Genomic DNA, 18,610 nt, shown 5'->3' with positions numbered 1-18,610 from the left:
CCTGAGGGGGGAATAACTCCCATTCCAGCCTCTCTGGTGACCCTCCATGCTCCCTGGGCCGGGGTCTAAGAGCATCTGGGGGACTGTGATGAGTGACCACAGGGGTGGGAGGCATTAAAGGCTCAACAGGGTGTGGGTGGGGGCTGGGGGTGTTGAGGTGGGGGCCTGTGTGCAGGTCTATCTGCACCTCATACCTGCTGGGGTGGGCAGAGCAGGTGATTGTATCTACATCAACATACCATTAAAGCAATTAGGAGCCTGGACCAAACAGCAACGCCTGGCCAGCCCTATTCTAATGACCGCAGCGGCTCCCTGGAGACTGGAGACGGGGGCAACCCGATACCCCGTGTGCTGCAGGTATTGAGCTGGACACCACTTAAAAAAGCCCCTCTCCCAGCCCCCTTCACCTCCCACCACCACTTTACAACTTAAAAGACAGGGACGTGACACACCTGCTATCTGCAACCTGCAATCTGAGAATCTATCAACCAGTCAACCTCTGCACTGGTCAGAGGATAAGTGACAGAAAATCCACAGTGTTAGACTAAAGCGGTGATGATGGGAGCCTGGTTTTATCTTGTTTGGTAGCGAACATAATGATTAAACATGAGTGATTTTAAACAACACCTTATAATGTCTATAATGTCTAACTTACAGAAAAAGAGCTACATTTATTTTCGCCCCAGATATTTTGGTCTTCTAAAATGTGTTTTTGCACTAACAATTAGCATGACTTATGTTTATGCTATCAGAGGAATAAAAAAGGAAGAGTTTTATTTTCAAACTGCTCCATAAATGTCCATCGTTACACATCGTCACCTTCCTTAAATGGTCCAAAGCATTTTTTGCCATAATTATTATTTTTTTTTTTTTTAAATGACTTGACCCATTATTTTTAGGAAAGTGACAATATTATTCCCATTTAAATGAAAAGTTTTTTTAAAGTTCTAACAGAACTAAATAGTGTAGGAATGCTGACATTTTGTAAAATGTACAAGAAGCCAATAAATAAAACCTCACGATCTTCATGATTGCTCTCATCTACTTCTGCCATGTTTCCATTTTGATAACCACCATCTGCAGACAAATGTCTGCCCATAAAAGCATCCAAAGGTACAACAAACAGGTTTTTGCACCATGTAAAATGCCCGCCTAACAACAACCCGACACAAAGCAAATCACGTCCCTTGACTGAGGCCGTGCCCAGCCAGACAGCAGCCATTTCACAAGAGCGAAAGATTCAAACAGATTTTCAGGTGTTTACATTCCTCTGCTCCGTCTCTTTGCACAAAGATCCACACAAACATACACTGGTATATAAAAATAAAACCTCTGAGGGGGAAAAAGAAAAAAAATCTTAATGGCGAATAATTTTGTTGGCATCGTTTCCAGATTTTAAGTCATTAGTTCATTTGTCATGTTTTGGTTCAGCCACCAAGAACCAAAAATGATTTTTAAGGATTTAATAAGTCAAACTAAAATAAATAGAAGAAGAAGGCCTACACTCTTAACGTGTTTTCAACGATGCTGAGGTCCAACATCTGGAGCTGGACCCGCGGGCCGACTGGCTGGCCTTACCTCGTTGTAGGAGTTGGTGGTCGCTGTCTCCAGGTACAACATGTTGGCGCTGAGGTTGAGCAGAGCTGCTGCTGTTTGCTCCACTGGATCCAGGGTTTCACAAATCTCTCCTTCTCTCTCTGAAAGGAGTGGATGTGCACTACGGATGCAAAGTAGACGAGCGGGAGCTTCTTCAGGGATCTATGGGTAGTTGGTTTATAAGTTCTGGAGGAGAGGGGAGGGGTTTGCAGCTACCTGTCCAATACCTGACTCCACACTCCACACCCATCCCCAGAAGAAGAGCCTTCTGAGTCTACCTGGTAGAGCTGCTCCGAGGTAAACGTTGGAAGAGGAGGGAGGGAATTATTTCGATTTTGTAACTTCAGATCCAGCAGAAGCAAAGTCAGCTGCTGCAAATCAACTTCATTTCGGGATTTTTCTTGATGCTTACGCAGATTAAATATGTTTAACTTAAAGTATATGTATAAAAAATTCCATTAAGGATATGTATTCCTGTGGATGTTAGACATCTATTGTTTAATTTCCCTCTGGGAATTAAATATTGAATTGCATTAAAGTATAGCAACAAAATACTTTTGAATAAGGGGGATAATGAAGAACATGTAAACATGAGAGTGAAACACAGCAGGCTGCAGACTGGAAGAGAGTAAAGCTTGCATATGAATTGTTCTCCTCTCCATCCTGTAATCAGTCGAGGGGTTGGGGGGCTCTTTGGGAAAACAATGTGGCTCCTGCAGATTGTTTGTATCTACCAGAGATGACTGCAGCAGATCTGTTTTGGAAACATGCATTGTTTCTCAGGTCCTGTACTGGTGATGACAGCAGGATTGCAGCTCTCCAGAATCTCTGGCAATCAAACGCTCGTCATTGGGAGGAATTGACTTCTTTCATTTTCATTTTTGTGAGCTTTATAAGAAAAGGAAACATTTGCAGGAAGTATTTTATGCATTGCCTCGCAAAGGAATTCACGCTCCTTCAATTTTTCTACTTTTGCATCGCTATATAAATATCAGTGGCAGATTAACAAAGATTAGTGCATAACTGAGAAGTGGAAGGAAGAGAATAAAAGCGCTTAGACTCGCCGTCACAACAAATTTTGTTGGATGACAAATTGTGCCAGTAAACAATAATATTGTTGTTCTGAGTCCATTTTTAAGTGATATATTAATAATGGCATAATAATTCAACCATGCCCTCTCAAGGACCAACAAATATTCATTTTATAAAGAACACAACACTGAATCTGGAAGATATTTTAAATATGCAATAAAAAAATGAAACCATCAGTACAATGGATTATGAACTCTTTCTAAATAAAATTTCAAAAATATTAATCAGATTAGAAATTAACAATCTCATTTCAATTTATTGTGCAATTCATTGATTATTGCAGCAGGCTTACATTGGTTTACAAATATTTTGTGAGTAAAAATCTCAAAATTATGACAAGCATTTATACTTAGACTCTTACAGAGCGACTGTCTTCAGAGGGCAGCAAATTAGTGAATGGAATCAATCTAAGTCCAAATAATAGATAAATATACATGAATAAAGGTTTGTTAGAGAACATTAGTGAGCAAACAGCATCATGAAGACCGAGGAACTCAGCAGACAGTGAAGTTGTGGGGAAGATTAAATTAGTGAAGTTATAAAACGATATTCCATCTCATTCAGTATTGTCCATCCAATCAACCGTATGAAAACAGAAAGAGTGCGGCACAACTACAAACCTAACTCTGGAGGAGCGACAGACTCTGAGTCTGAATCTGCTGACTGGACAATAATGTTAGTTGCATTTTATCAAAGTGATGAGCCATTTGAACTTTCCATACAAATGCGAGGTGGAAATCTAACAGAGCACCTTGAATATACCATTCCCTCTATGAAGCACGGTGCTGGCCGCGTCATGCTAGGAGTGCATTTCTTTAGCAGGGACAAGGAAGCTGGACAGAATTAATAGGGGAATGGATTAAATTAAATCTTGAAAGAAGAAAACTTGCTAGAAGCTGAAAAAGACTTGAGACTGAGGGTGAAAGGTGAGCATCCAGCAGGATGACTAAATAAAAACATGTAAAAAACAGTTTTCCTTCCACTTCATATGCACAATGCTGTGTTGGACTACTGAATAAAATTTGAACAAAATATATCACAGTTTGTAGTGGAAACATGAAAAATGAAGAAAGAAATCAAAGGGTCTGTTTGTTTTGTCAGCACTGGGTTGACTGGAAACGCAAGGTTAAGACAACTACTCAGAGACATAGAGAAGAAGCTAGATAATTCAGCTAGTCACATCTGCTAACTCTAACATTTATATGAATCAGTGGAAGAGAGAGTTGGAGGTGCCTTTTGCTTCATGTTTTGAATCAGATATTCCTTTGGGGGGGGGAATTGCTCACTGTTGATAAAGCAATGCAAATGAAAGTTCCTGATAATTAAAAACGTGAGCAGAAGCTTTCAATTTTTTTCAGGATTTAAATGCGACAAATATTTTGGTGTTCAGTTAAACTCTAAAGCCTTTTAAAGAAAAAAAGAAAGATTTTCTTTTATGCTAAAAATGAGATTACAATAAAGAAACAATAAAAATCTGCAGACTGGTATATTCAGCATTAAAAGTTTAAGCTGTAGATTGAGCAGTGGAGTCACACAGCGCCTAGAGAGCAGAGCGGTCAGTGGGACACAAATCACACGCATTGCTGCACAGCCAGCGGGGCAGACGCTCTGGTCATGTGGGCTGAGTGATTTGAAGCTATCTGAAAACCTAAGCAGACCTATGATGTGAATTTAGCGTCTCCTATTAAGCAACCACACCCTGTTCAGAGCCAGAGGCTACAGGCCTGCAGGTCAGCCTGATACAAAAGGGAAAAATCAACACTTGAAAGAGCTCAATCCAGAGGGCCGAGCAGACGCTTTGGAGGGAGACAACTAGCTTAGCTAAACAAACTTCTAATTAAGCTGAAACAACACAGACTTGTAAAATGCAGTTAGAGTACCTGGTGTTTGTTGCAGAAAACAGTGGCTTCATTCATGCTGCCGGACCTTTAGCTGTCTGATTTAATCTGAGGTGCTTTGTTCTGCATAATGTACCACAAGACAAGTCATCATTCAACCAACCATCATTCGATCACATTTATATATATTTATACGTGTAATAAGCAGTAAGATATTAAAGGTCAGCGTTAGGGATGTGCCGATCAGGTTTTTTCCTGCCGATACCGATACCGATCACCCATGAGGGCCGATACACCGATACCGATCACCGATACCGATCACATAATTATTATTATTATTTTTATTTTTTTTTAATCATAAACACTACCGGTTACATTATGTGGAAAAAGGAACCATGAATTCACCTTAATTTAGACAAAAACTTGTCTTTAATAACTTTTTTCAAGAAGAAAACTAAACAAAACAGGCTAAATAATGCAAAGAGCCAAAATAAATCCTCTCAACATTGCCAAAAATATTCAAGTATAAAACTTAACATTCAAAGGCAAAAACAGGTTCCATTACAATAAACAATCCAGAGTTACTGAATGAAAACGTCCTGTTAGCATGGCGGCTAGCTGATTACTGCTAGCTCTGATTGGCTGTTTCTGACTGAGCGGAGTAATTATGCAGGACAGGGAGGAGATCGATTATTTTTTTAGAGATTATCTGTCTCATGTTAGGACAGCGAAAGTTTTAAAACGTATGTAAAATGTATTTTTTTAAGTTAGATGCTGCAGCTTTAAGCAGGTTCGGTGTGAGAGTCACTACCAGGTGGAGCAGAAGCGAAGCTCCGTCTGTGAAATATTACTACCTGTAGCGTAGCAGCGGTTCAACAGCGAGAGCAGAACCAGCGTCTTACATCGCAGCTCAAAGACTTCAATAATTTTGCGGGTTATTTGTTTAGCTTTCTGACCGTCATGCTAATCCAGGTGAGTGTTTGTAACTGTGCGCTGCTTTACCTGCTATCTGATCCTCCGTATGTCTTTTTTACTGCAGTGAGCCTCGATGTAGCCAAACTCCGTCAAGTATGGCATTGTTTTTATGTCGTATTAGCTTCGTTGTGTTGATGCATTTTGACCTGCTTCAATTTTCCGCCGCAACACGCAAACTTCCCCATTCACTCAGTGTGTTATAGTTCCACATCGCTTTGGATTTGTTGCTGCGCGTTTGCGCAGAGTGAAGGAAAGAGGAGACCAGCTGCACAAGCAGGCTGGAAATGAGAAGCAGGTGATCGGTATCGGCAACAAGAGCCAATGATCGCCGATCACCGATCATGCATTTTTTCACGAAAATCGGCCCGATTATGATCGGTGACCGATCGATCGGCACACCTCTAGTCAGTGTAAATGGCGCAAAATGAAATGCAACAGTGTGAAAGGATGTATGGTTATATAGGATCTGCAGGGGGATCAGCAAATCCAGGGGCTCAGACAAAAGAGGCTTTTCTAAAGTTTTTTTCCTCTTTAAGAGCCTGTTCCTAAAGTCGGACAGATTAGTTTAGTATCAGGTGTCAAGCTGCAGTGTCTGGGTAGGCACAGACACCTGACCTAAACACACAGTAAGCTCTCATCCCGACTGACAGACGCAAGCGCTCAATGGATCATCACCTGGGTGGCGATCCTTCAAATCAGCTCTTCCATTTAAATCTACTTTAGAGCAGCGGTTTCCCTGTAATCTGTTGGCTAAAAATAAAACACAGTTTGGTTTATTAGAGAGCAAAATCTGCATTTGTTTGACCTCTGTGACAAGGAAGACTGTTAGTGTAAATCCCTTAAAAACTGGACAAATTGACCATAAACCTCACAAATTAGTCTTTGCTGTCTAAAGACTCTACAAAACAAAAAGAAAAAAATAAACAGAAGAAAGAAGAGTGGAGTCAAACCAGAGACACTATTCAACTTCCTCTGATGATTGGCAAGTCAAATCCTGAAAAAACACGTAGAAAATGAAGACTTCTCATTGGTCTATGTCGAGATAATGGACTAATAGTGATGAATCAACAACTGAAATAATTGTCAACTAATTTAATAAACGATAAATCATTAACTGGAGTATAGAGACTCAAAAAAAATATAAATAAAACCTTCTTTGTCTGAAAATATATTCTACCCAAAACTTCAAGCGGTAAATTTAGCTTCACTTGGTTCAAATTCTGTAAAAAAAAAAAAATTATCTATCCAATTATTAACTGGTTAATCCAAAAACTAGACCAGCCCTACACATGTTGATGTTAGGATTGGTAGCAAACATGCATTCTTGATCATTTTCTACAGATGATCAAGCATTTACTAAAGGAACACTGTTTCTGCATTTTAAACAAAATGTTTATCTTACTATTCAAAAAATATATACTTTTTTATTTGCATCTATTGATGTATTTCTAATGTGTAAAAAAGGCTGAAGTGGAGAAATGAAATATCTGCAGAAAGTGTTTTTATACGATTAATCGTCAGAATAATCAATTAGTAAAATAACTGTTAATTGCAGCCCTAAAAGAGATCAATCAAAAGTATGAACTTTGCTATATTTGTAGTAAATGTTAGGAAAATTGCCTTTGAATCATAAATGTTTTGAACATTTATGCAGAAGGAACACTTGCTGGATACAAATTTATAAAACAATATGTACTTGAGCCTTTAAATATCCTCCGGTTACTTTCTTCACGTTTTAAAAAAGTTCATTTTAGAAAATAAGTGACAGGACTGTTCTGTTGGACCATGAGAAGATCTTATGACAAACAGCTGCGCCTTAAAAGCACCTCTTCACACGCCGGAGGCAAACTGGCGGAGCATTAAAACTCTCCATCATGTTCTGTTCCTAATCCAGGTTAAACGTCAAGCTGTGCTCCACGATGCTTTCATAATATCAAAATTAAGGTGGTTGGCCTCGTTTCTATTTTCCCAGGCAAAATGTAGGAAAAAACTCAAACAGCTAAGGAAGAGTGAATAGAAATGTATCAGTAGTTTTCACCATTAGTTTATACTGCTAGGATAAGAGCTGCGCTTTGTTCAGTTTTATAAATGGCGTAGAAAACGTTCCTGCGCTCTGGCTCAGAGCGAGGGGGGAGGCGGCGCGGCAGAGGTGTGGCCAAACAGCACAAACCCCAACACAAACATGTAATTAGATCTATGGGACGCCGTGTGTCGATTGAGCTACTCCGCGGTGAAGCCGTTTAAACTCTGACCTGTGACAGAAGAGGACCTCATTCTGTCAGCTTAGCCGCTGCATCTTCCACGCACAGCTGATCAGAGCTTTATCTCTTGGTTAAATCAGCTGTTTGGGCCGGGACAGAGCCTCTCTCCAGCCTCTATTCCTGCTACATTCCTCATGTTATTCAATCCTCTCCTCCACCCCCCACCACCACCTTCTCTGTTCCGACCCCCACCTCTACCTGGAGAAGCACTGATAGATGGGAGCGGAGACCTCTGCAGGAGAGGCAGGTGCTGTGGTAAATTCTTGCCCTGAAGCTATAGAAAAGAAAATCCAGAATAAAAAGGAATTTCAGATTAAACACAAACCCTACAACACAAATAGTTTCCCCCCCGGGGTGTTTGAGCGGCATAAGAGTGGAGAGACAGAGATTTAAAAAAAGGGGGCACACCTTTTCATGAGTGGAAGACGAAGCGGGATAAGGTGAGGTCGGGTTTGCCCACCGCAGCTTTTAATCACAGCAGACTTGATAATAACAGCCGTGGCTTGGTGACTGGCAGGCTGCCACGGATGCTCCCTAAGTTGCTGGCGTGCCAATCACTGAGCCACACCCCTCTTTTGGAGTGGAGGAAAGTGGGTGGTGGGGCCATTAATCACCGGTTCAAGAGAGCACACGCCCCCTTGGGGGATGCACAGGGGTAACATCACTCAGCTCCTTAAACAGAAATTTTATTTGCTGTGTTTTTTTTTCCTTCTCCCTCTCTGGCTGGACAACGACATTCCAACACAGGGAGGGGAAAACACACACCATCTCTAAGCAGCAAAACCGACAAGTAAATGTCCCTCATTAAAGGTCAACCGCAGGCGAGATCATGTAGCGCATCCTTTATTAAATAATTATAGGACATCTAAATATGCACTTATGCTTTCATCGATTTAGTTGAAACTAAACCTGTAAGAATAGTAATATTTCTCTATAAGTGAAAGTGTCTCTATTCGTATGGGATTCATTTTTTCAAGGGATGCACCGATCCACTTCCAATACCGTTAAAGATATCTTTGGTTTAGTATCGGTCGATACCGATCCAATACAGAAAACCAGTGTTGAATTGAATTAAAAAGTTTCTCTCTCAGAAACAGACATAAATGTAGTGAATTACGAATTTATTTCCTAACTTTGCACCAGTACAGCACATTTAAATACATCAACAGCTTCACAAGCTTGGCTAAACATGTAAAAACAACTTTAATTTGTTCAGTCAGTGCAATTAGAAGTAAAACAGCCAATGGAAAATAAATAATAAAGAAACTGATAAAAAAAAAAAAAAAAACAATAGGGTGGCTACTTTGGTCAAACATGCAAAAAAACTGCAACAAACCGTCTTTCAAATGGTTCAGAAAGGGCAAATATGACTTCTAGATATAATGTAAAATACGTAAATAATAACTGACGTTGCTCAGAGCACAAAGCATAGAACTAGACTGAATAGATCAGCCCTTATGGATCGGACAGATTGTCAAGATACCTGATCAAGAATTTGTTTCAATGTTGAGACCAATACAGATATTAATATTGGATTGGTGTATCTCTAGTTTTATGAAGCAACTACATACTACTTATAATAATTCAATAGTAATGTAATGTTGTTGACTGTGTGTTCAAATATATGACTTTGTATTTTGGGAGCCTTGCTGCTGAAAGTTGCTACACAAATAACATTTGGCTGGTTGATTGATAGAATGATTGTCTGTGTTGTTGATCCCGTGTGAATGCAACACGTAAAAAGCAGACATTGGAGAGTCGTTGATTTATTATTTGCTTATTCTGTGCAAATAGGGACAAAGTCTACTAACTTACTGTGATTTGAAAAGAAAAAAAACTTTTTCACATTTTGTCATATTTTTGGTTGTAAAACCAAAAATATCAATGTACTTTGTTGGAATTTGAGCTCAAACTAGCACAAAGTTGTGCAAAGTTAATAGTGTAAACCAGAAGGAAAATTATACAGTTTTCAAAATTCTTTCAAAGTAAGATCTGGAAAAAAGTCCTGGCTGCAAATTGAGGATTGTTGTTCTGATGAGCGCCAGTAATGAGTGTTTTCTGACAGGTTTTCTTCCAGGATCGCTCTGAATTAACGTCACATCAAGTCTGACCAGCTTCAATGCTCTTGTGGAAGCATCTCTACAGCATGATGCAGCCACCACCATGTTTCACTGTGGAGACTTTGACAACTAAAATGAGGTCTAAATGGATTTCATCCTTCAACAACACTATCAGGGTTTCTCTAGGTTTCACCATCTCAAATTTAAGATATTTTTAAGACCATTATGATGGACATTTAAAACCTGCATCTCCACAGAAATGTAGAACTTTGTCCCGCCAACTGGTGATAAATTTCCACTTAACCATGATGGGAGCAAACAAAAAGCTAGCTAGCTAGAAAGGGTACGTTTGTGTTTGCTAGTCTCAGACTATAATATGGTTGCTTGAAACAATCTAAATCATGTTAATGAAAATTGAATTTATTTTAACTTATCATGCAATTAATTGATTTATTGCTTATTGCGACAGGCCTAGTCGTACCATACTCTTAAATACTTAGTTACTTTTGTTCAAAGCTTGCGATGTTGTTTTATAATCTACCCCGTTTTAAACTTCTCCACAGCGTTATCCCTGACCCGTCTGCTGGTCTTCATGATGCTTTTTGTTCACTTATATTCTCTAACAAATCTCTGAGGACTTCACAGAGCAGCTGCATTTATACTGAGATTAAATCACACACAGGAGGACTCGGTATGCTAATCATGTGACTAATCATGTGACTTCTAAGGGAAATGTGTTGCACTTGTTTATTTTTAGATTATCATAAGCATATCATATATACCCCTTACTACACAAACACTTGTTAGATTTTTATTTGTTAAAATCTTTGAAATTTTAACAAATTGTGAAATTCACTTTCCTTTTGGTTCTCCTTCACAGTTATCCAGTACATTATGTAGGGTGCTAAACTGCAGTTTGTGTTTGTAACTTAACAAAATGTGAAAAGGTTAAGAGTATAAATACCTTTGCAAGGCACTGTATACATTAAGGCTTCATGTGTGACAAGGACAGACAAAGAAAGAAACAATGAAAATGTAAAATTTAAACAGTTTTTAAATGTATTTCTTTTAAATGAAAAGATATTATGCTTAAAGTGACAAGCGTTAATAAAGCCTAGTTTGATTTTCAGACTGGAGGGGATCATGTGACAATCTAAGTGCCCATCCAACCATGAACGCGGTTTGTGATCTACTGTTCTCAGGAGCCGGGGGGCCACCCAGGTTAAACACAGCTCAGTCTAGATGAGATAAAATCCTTCCTGACAACATCTCTGACGGTCAGATAAACCGGCTTTCTCACAGCTCAGCTCAGATCCTCATTTACACAACTGGGCCCAAAGAAATTCCACTGCTAACATGAACATTGAAAGCAGAAAGAGCTTTAGCATTGAAAGTTCTAGTGAGGCATACTGAAAGTGATTTCTGATGGTGGGTAAAGAGACAGACGTTACACTGTTTATGTGGCTGATGGCGTCACAGCCTGAAAGCTACAGAATGTTACTTTCATAAAAATATATATATGTTTTACATACTTGTTACAGTCATTATGTTGTGACAGTATAATTTAAAACAGATAATTTATGATCAAATACACAGCTGCATCAGAAACAACCAATTTGAGTCAGGAGGAGTGTGCTGCGCTGTCAATCACCCTCGTGTACGCCCTCCAACTTGCTCTCTACTAGGCTACAGCATAGCCTACTACAAATGCTAAAGCTAGTTAGCACAGCCACAAATGACAGTGGATATACAGTTTTCCTGGAACAGTAAGTTATTTCTCCACCATTAGCACATTGAGCAGCACATGCATGAGCTTGATTGACAGTGATACAACCCTGGCTCTGATTGGTGGATTTTGATCAGGAGTGGTGGATTTTCTCAGATGCCAATAGTAGCACTGGGAGGAGATCAAATTTTCACAGATTGTCTATTTCATACCAAACTGTCACAACATGGTGACAGTTTGAAGATGTAAAAAATATTTTGTAAAAGTTCAAACTGCAGCTTTAAGAGATCCAAAAATAGATTTGAACACTGCTGCTGTTGTTGTATCCTATCGGAAAAATGACCTGATTTGCTGCAGTGCATATTTAAAATTGTAGTAGTTTTTTTTTTTTGTTTTGTTTTTTTTTCATTATTGCTGCTTTTCTACATCTCTCAGTCAAATAATCTCAGACAGCAGGTACAGAGTCAAAAATAGCTAAACTCATTCCTGTGAAATCAACATACTCACAGAAACCATGTCGTCTGGCTCATGCATCGTTATGCAGTCCATACTGATCTGAATGGTGTTCCCCGCTGAGCCATCAGTCGGACTCTCGGTGAAGTTGAGCTCAATGGGCTGGACTGAATGGATGGCAGACCTAAGCAAGACAAAAACAAGAACACTGTTCATGGGCATTTATTTTTAAAAGTCACTTTCAGTAACCAATTCCCATGGATAATTCAGATGTTTTTTGTTTTTTTTGTTTTTTTTATAATATTCACTCACTGGTCCAGCATATCAAACAACTGGTTAAACACATCCTGACTGAAGAAGTCAGCCGTCTGTCCCGGCTGGCTCATAGTAGTAAATAATGAGCCTTCTCTCCAGGACAGCAGAGATGACGGGTCCCTGAGTCTGCAAAGAGAGACATCTTTGTCAGTCAGTTATCTTACAACTATCAATTCTGTAAACAGGTTTTGTAAAGCGATTTAATTTGTAGTTTTTATTTATTTATTTTTATTTATTTATTTTTAAAAAGGTGTGCAGTCAGCAAACAGAGTCAGAGTTGATGTGCAGGGTTGAGATGTGGCCACCCAGTCAGGGGGAAGAAAAGAAGGAGGAGTCCTGCTGGCAGCCATTCTTGAAGTCACATCCATTGTGAAGAAGTCAGCCTGCATAATGCTGAATATTTGTACTACACATAATGGTGATTATGCACCATTCAGACAGAGGCACTTTGACCTGCTCCCCTGAAACATTACACCTGCCGCAGAGCCCGGCACCACTATTGTTCCTGCTGGAAGCGGCGCACGCGCTGCAGTCTGAGGCGAGCGGAATTCCCCCCATGGTCTATGCGATAGCGCTGCCACCGCTTCTGGTATGCGTGTGCAGCCGGACGAGCCCGAGAAGTGGGCTGACGGGGGCAGCCGTGATCCGAAGCTGGCACTATTTTAGGTTTTGGAATTCCCCAACGCTGTGTGATGAAGGATATTAATACCTGACTTAAGAAACACAGGCATATCTAATGAAGCAAAAAATTCTAATTATCCGCCAGACACCCACGGGGGACTGTAGAGTTTCAGATGAGGGATTACGTTTCAGCTTGCAATGTCAAAAAAAAGAATAATAATAATAATAATAATAATACTGTGGGTGGAATGTTTTTGTTTTTGTCCTGCTGATGAGTAAGCCCTTCAGTGTCACACTTTTGTAGTTGGAGAACAAGTTTGAAGCTTGAGTTTATTAAGTGCACTGACAATTAGAAACTCCACAGTGCTTTGGGTTTAAGCCTGAAAGGACTTCAAATTGGATTCAGCAGTTCGGTAAACGTCTCCTCAGCTGGTTTTATTTAGCAACCTGAACCACCGCACATGAGTTCTGTCAATAAATACACATATTATTATTGAAAGCTGAATAACAACACCTCACAACAATAATCTGTGGCATCTTTTTTCTGTTTATGAAAATACAAAAGGAAGCAAATTTTGTGTTCTCACAAACCATGTACATAATTAAAACTACAGCAGTAAAGGCTAGTGTGAATGGGATAGCGCTACACTGTGTAAAGATTCACTAAAACAGAGATTTTAATGAGAAAAGGTTTAAATCCATTTGTAAAAGTTCAAAAATGAGAAAGTTTGAAGAGTATTTTGACACCTGTTAACTAAAATCAAGCTCAGCTGTGAAAACCATGCTTCCACACAAGATGAAATTAGTTCACTTCATTTTAATGCCATGACTAAATTAGCTAATGGTTGTATTAACTGTGTCATTTCCATGTTTAAATCGTGTATTCAGTTAGTTTTATTAATTTCTGATACCTATTTATTGATTAACTGGGCTTGTAACGGGACCAGAGTAACTAATTTAGTTCCATCTGGTGTTTTTAACACGTCTGAAATAAACATGTTGAGTAATAGATTAATAGAAACTTGGTAATTTGTGAAAAATTGCTTCTAGTTTTGGATATAGATTTTTACTTTTTTCAATGACCATGAGTTTTATTAATAAGATTTAGTTTTTTGTGAACACTGTTTAATTTACAACTGTCAGCTTTCCAGTACTTTTGACTTAAATAGTCACAATTCTGACTGTAGGAGAGATTCTTATTATGCATTGGAACATGGGAAATGTTTTTGTATTTAGAAGGAAACTAGCCTTAAGACTTTGGCATTTTCCAACAAGTCTTTCATCCCCTTCCACCCATGTCCTTTTAGATACTTTCCACCACATTTATGACACCTGGTGTAAAGTGGTCTGGATTAAAACAAACAAAAAAGAGACATATTTTTGACTGAGCTTTAATTAATACAATAAGGGTTTCTCAATAATACACTGTGCGCTAAATAATCTGGATTTATTCTATAGTTTTTTTTAAAGCAGAAGTTTTATAGAAAGTGTTAAGAAAACATCGCCTAGCATGTGACTCTTTCTGATAAAGTACTACTTTTTATTACATTTTGTAAATTAATTGTGGAGCCATTCAGCTTAAATTATAACTTAAGCTGAAATAGGTTATATTTTAGAGACAAAATAAGTGAAGTCTTCCTTTAAAAAACGGGCGACATAGTTCGTGAATTAGTCAATGAATGTGCTTAAAACAACTTTTCTTTGACGTGCAAGCTAGGACAACTAATATTAAACTGAACTTTTATTCCACTGGGTGTATTAGCATAACTTTTTAAAAATGACGAAAAGCTACATTTACCTTCAGCAAGTGCTTTATCCACCAGAATACCATAAATATTACAAAAAGCCGCTCTGGTTTTCTCACTAATAAGCTAATTGCACATGACAAGACTAGCATATATTCGGCTATCTCAGAAACTCTTTAAGCTAACCGCGCTAATATTAAAACATATAAATATCCTTAATTGCACAAAATGAGGAGTTCGTGTAATTTGACGTATTTTTTTCAAACTACGGTCATGAAATTACCTGTAATGAAATATGCAATGCAACGAACCGCCAGTGTTTTCGTAGACGTCCTTGAGGCCTCACTGATTAGTGTGCTAATATTAAAATATCGCGAGATGAATATATGTCGCGATATATACCAGTTAACAGCTTAGCTGAACAGCAGATAGAGAACCTGTGACATGTCTGTTTGACAAATGGAGCAGATAAAGGTGTGTTTTTACCAGGGCTTTAATCGTGTTAAGCTCTTTTTAAGTGTAGCTTTAATCCTCGGTCTTTTATGTCAAACTAGTTTAACAGTCATCTCATTATTCTGTATAAAACTCTAATCTTTCTCCTTCAGCATTTTATTTTGACCAGATAGTCCAGACCAGTTAAAGTAGAGCGTCAGGTTTATAGTGAGAAAAACAACCTTGAATACATTTTTAAATTATTCACATCATACATCAACAGGTCAAGCTTACTCACGTGTGGCTTGCTCACTTTTTGTAATCTAGTTTCTGATTTATCATAACAGTACATATAATAGTACTGCAACAATGTCAGTCTTCAGACTAGGATATACACATTTTCCATTCACACTTCAACATTTAAATCAACAAGTTTTAAAAATTCACCCCTTTAAAAAAGAGGAAAAAAATAACAATAACTGAACTTGGAAAAATGACATTTTACAAAGAACAATGTTGTTTTATGCAGATACACATGGCATAAAGTAATTACATCTCTTTCTTTTAGGGTTTATTCCAATAATTTTCTCTTTTGCTTCTCTTTATTTCATGTAACAATTTATTTTTGCTCCACTGGTTTGGAGGGTGTTATCCCCTTTTCTCGCAGTTGGTTTCTGTGCGTTTGTGGTGTCAGGTTACTCAGAGAGTTTTTCAGGTAGCCAGAGGCAAAGGCTGTTCAGCATCCACTTAAACACAGCGCAGCGCCTCCAGACGAGACAGGGCCAGAGGTCACCGCTAAACAGGGACGGCCATTGTCTCTTGCCAGGTTGGGCACAGCGGCCGATGAAAATGCAATCAAAACAAACAGCCCGGGCTATCGGGGGCCCTTCTCCAGTGTCGTTATTAATCACTTTTCAAAGGCTTTAAGAACCGTCTCCCCCCCTCATCCATCAGACCCGAATGGAAGAGGGACATGACTGCAAAACAATAGAAAGCCCCAGTGCCCCTTCTCTTATCCCCTTACTTTTAGGGAGACGAAGCAGTTAAATGGTAGTGAAAACATGGCGATTTGTTCATTAGAGGGAGAGAATAGACACTTGTAGAGAAAAATTTAATCACAAAAAAATTAAGGCTACTAAGCTTTTCATTCACAAAGACAGTTTGAAGAGCCACTGATCACAGCTTTACTAAGAAAAAACTAAGAGAAGATTTTCTCTGGTCTTTTTTTTTTATACAGGAAATTTAAAAGGCTGTGAGGACATTCTCTATTTCCATAGAAACAAGAAACAAACTGCTGGAATAAGCCTTCTGGTGTAGATTCTGTAAGAAAGGATGAACAGATCGACAAGCACGTAGATCTGGAAATAAACTGAAAAAGATGAAGGGATTTAAACTCTTGAGATGTTGGTGAATTTGTAATGATTTACTGCACTTCTAATCACTAGACTTAGATCACTGAGCTAATGTATTCCAGCATCTGTTCAATTTCCACCCGAGTGGAATATTTATATTTTTTAACTTTGTTTTCTATTTAGATTTATACTGTTTGGCTTGTTTTATATGTTTTTTCCCTTTGTGTTCTCAGTGTTTTTACTCTTTTATATTTCTAATCAATGTTATACCTAGATATTCAGCTCCTTACCTTTTATTAAAAGTAAAATAGATAAATACATACATTTTTCAGTAATTGATTTTATATCAATATAAATTTACTGATATAAAATCAGTAATTGATATAAATAACTGCTCTTTATGTTTTGTTTTTTACCAGTGTTCTTTATTGTTTTTCTTTTTTTAACCTGTTTTATTATTTATTTATTTTTTTTTTTGTACTTTAACCTATTTTCTTCATTTTCCCATCGAAGTTATTTAATTCTTTTGCATTGTTTTTTGTTGGGGTTTGTTTTTCTGGAAATGTATAATCTTTTTCCGTAAGTAGTAGCATGTAGCTACTTCCAGATTTTCAGAATAATACGATTTAAGTTAAATGTTGAGCAGTTTAATTTACCTATATAGCACTGAGATGAGCAAATGTCAAGGTAAAGAAGTCCAACTCATAACCGGCCCAGTTCATATAAGCACAATCCAATCATATAGGCAGATTTAAATTCAAAATGCATATCAATTAATTTAGGGCACCCAAATTCAGGTGATAAAATAATACCAGTTTAATGCCAAAAATGCACTTAATTTCTCATCACACAACTGTAAAGTTACCATAATATGACATGTCATCATAATCATCACCTTGGTAAATAAAGCTGTCAAAGGCTTTCATGGATTGAGAAAAACAGGGATCAGTCTGGGTCACCCACTGACCGAGAAGCCCCCTTATTAAAAACTCTTTTTTTTTTTTACATGAACTTCATAGTTTTAATCCTCTTTAAATAATTCATCAGATGAAGATCCTTGGGTACGGTCTTGTGTCTGCTATCAGCCCTAAATACCTCTCCACACTACCACTGTTGCCATAGGTGAGCCACACATAAAAATATATCAGGACCAAGCAGCAGCTGAGGATCCGGGCAGACGCCACCGTCGTCAGGGTGCTTTGGACCTCCACACACACTCGGCATCAAACAAAGGACAGGATGTTTCCATTATTAGCAATTAACAGTCTTTTTTTTTTTTTTACCCCCAAAAGCAAAGCTATTAAGATAATAGCAATAAGAAGCACCAATTTTCAGTTCATCTGTCATTGTTAATCAGAGCCTTTTAAGTATCCGGCTGAACAATCTCATGATATCAAAACTGTTTACGCGAGTACTTACCGACAAAATGGAAACTCTGGGTAATACTGCAAAGCTGCGTAAGGTGAGTTCATGTTGTCATGCCAAACTTCACTTTGAACCAGCTTGTCGTGAGCGCTACGTGAAGAAACACCAGTGCTTGAGCTACAAAACCAAACTTAGCTTACAGCAAAAGCAAATGACCTCCACAGACATTAATAGATTACAACTAAAGAGGCCTCGGTTAAAGTGCCGGGGGGTACAGTGCAGAGTGGGGAAAGTTTCAGAGATGTTTTGAATTTAGGTATTTTTTTTCTTAGGCTGCTGCGCTGATAGGAGGGGCCTTGGCCGACCCGCTGACCAATCCCCTGCTACAGTTGTACAAGATATCACTCACTCTCTGTTGCCAGGATATAGATATCAAGCAACTACATTTGACCCCTGTGCCCCCCTCCAACCCAATACACACACACACACAGACAACTACAGCCCCTACATCCTGAAAAGCTCCTTCTCGTCCTCTTCTTTTCCATGTGCTGCTCTGGCCTTGTTCTGACATTTCCACCCAGATTCCAAAGCGGTTTCGGACAGCTGAGAGCAAGTCTGTTGCGTCACGCTTTAATTATAGATCCGCCAGCGCTGGAGAGAAAATTAAATATTCTCTCAACTCCATTATTTTGGGATTTCTAAAGTGAGATTCTATGAAAAAAAGGTTATATCTTAGCTACGGTAAATAACTCTTTTGGTGTCTTCATTTAGTATGAATG

The 18,610-nt window shown here is 38.5% G+C and overlaps 1 protein-coding gene across 3 annotated transcripts in view; it reads right to left on the bottom strand.

Annotated features, from left to right (window-relative positions):
* Positions 1-17,953, bottom strand: part of tp63 (tumor protein p63) — a 41,380-nt gene extending 23,427 nt beyond the window's left edge. The window contains exons 1-3 of one of the 3 annotated variants that reach the window (XM_014981734.2): positions 17,886-17,953; positions 12,314-12,442; positions 12,056-12,185 (exon numbers count right to left, since the gene is read on the bottom strand). In XM_014981734.2, coding sequence (XP_014837220.2) covers positions 12,056-12,185; positions 12,314-12,442; positions 17,886-17,938 — 312 coding nt within the window. In that variant the 5' untranslated portion in view covers positions 17,939-17,953. Of the gene's footprint in view, positions 1-1,578; positions 1,826-12,055; positions 12,186-12,313; positions 12,443-14,965; positions 15,025-17,885 lie in introns of those variants that run through there. The other 2 variants (XM_088005139.1, XM_014981737.2) reach the window with 2 other exon arrangements.
* Positions 17,954-18,610: the final 657 nt, after the last annotated feature.

This window comes from Poecilia mexicana, unplaced genomic scaffold (genome assembly GCF_051168715.1).
Source record: "Poecilia mexicana isolate PSO_F unplaced genomic scaffold, ASM5116871v1 scaffold_4, whole genome shotgun sequence".
In the NCBI taxonomy this organism is placed as follows: domain Eukaryota; kingdom Metazoa; phylum Chordata; class Actinopteri; order Cyprinodontiformes; family Poeciliidae; genus Poecilia; species Poecilia mexicana.
The sequence above is the reverse complement of the archived record's forward strand: the minus strand, read 5'-3'. Positions and strand labels throughout refer to the sequence as shown.